The 799-nt window shown below is 59.2% G+C and overlaps 1 protein-coding gene across 1 annotated transcript in view; it reads left to right on the forward strand.

The window, feature by feature from the left end:
* The first annotated feature begins 201 nt into the window (after positions 1–201).
* The window catches only part of SIM2 (single-minded family bHLH transcription factor 2), a 61917-nt gene continuing 61319 nt past the window's right edge, over positions 202–799 (forward strand). The window contains exon 1 of the mRNA XM_010000417.1: positions 202–376. Within this exon, the coding sequence (XP_009998719.1) occupies positions 202–376 (175 nt within the window). The remainder of the gene's footprint in view (positions 377–799) is intronic.

Genomic DNA, 799 nt, shown 5'->3' on the forward strand with positions numbered 1-799 from the left:
CCCCCCCTCCCTTTCCCCCTCTTTATTTTTCCTCCCCTTTTTATTATTATTATTTTTTAAAATCTTTATTCTTTCATTGGGGTGGATTTCCTCCCTTCCTTAAACGAAAATACTAACTCTGAAGCCGAAATCCATGCCCCCTGCAATTCGGAAGAATCGGGTCTAATATGCCCGTGTCATCTTCGCCTTGCAGTAGTCGCGATGAAGGAAAAATCCAAGAACGCGGCAAAGACTAGACGGGAAAAAGAAAATGGAGAATTCTACGAACTGGCCAAACTCCTGCCCCTCCCCTCGGCCATCACCTCCCAGCTGGACAAGGCGTCCATCATCCGCCTCACCACCAGCTACCTGAAAATGCGAGCCGTCTTCCCCGAAGGTAACCACCCCGGGAGGGGCCGTCCGTGTCCCTGCCGGCCCGCTCAGCGGGGACGGGGTCCCGTTGAGCCCGAAAGAGGGAGGGAAGGGGGGGGCAAACACCTCGAGACAAGCCCGCATCGCCTCTACGTCCTGGGAGGAAAAGGGGATTCTTGCAGGGTCCCAGCGCTCGGTGGCAAACGGGGGAGGGAAAAGCCGCCGGGGGTGGAAAGGAGTCGGTTTTACCGGGGCGAAGGAGGCAGCGCTGCGCTGCCCGAAAGCCCAGGTTTGCCGCGGGGGTGGCTTGATGAGGACGGGCTGCAAGAAGCAGCTCTGGTCCTGTGAGGCCTAAACGAGAAAAACAGCTTTCCGCGGCCGCCCGTAGGAAGACGAGCCCCCCCCGGGGGGGCCCTGCACCCAGGGGTCCGGGCTGCGAGGGGTCCCC

The sequence above is a fragment of the Chaetura pelagica genome, unplaced genomic scaffold, assembly GCF_000747805.2.
Source record: "Chaetura pelagica isolate M959 unplaced genomic scaffold, ChaPel_1.0 scaffold244, whole genome shotgun sequence".
In the NCBI taxonomy this organism is placed as follows: domain Eukaryota; kingdom Metazoa; phylum Chordata; class Aves; order Apodiformes; family Apodidae; genus Chaetura; species Chaetura pelagica.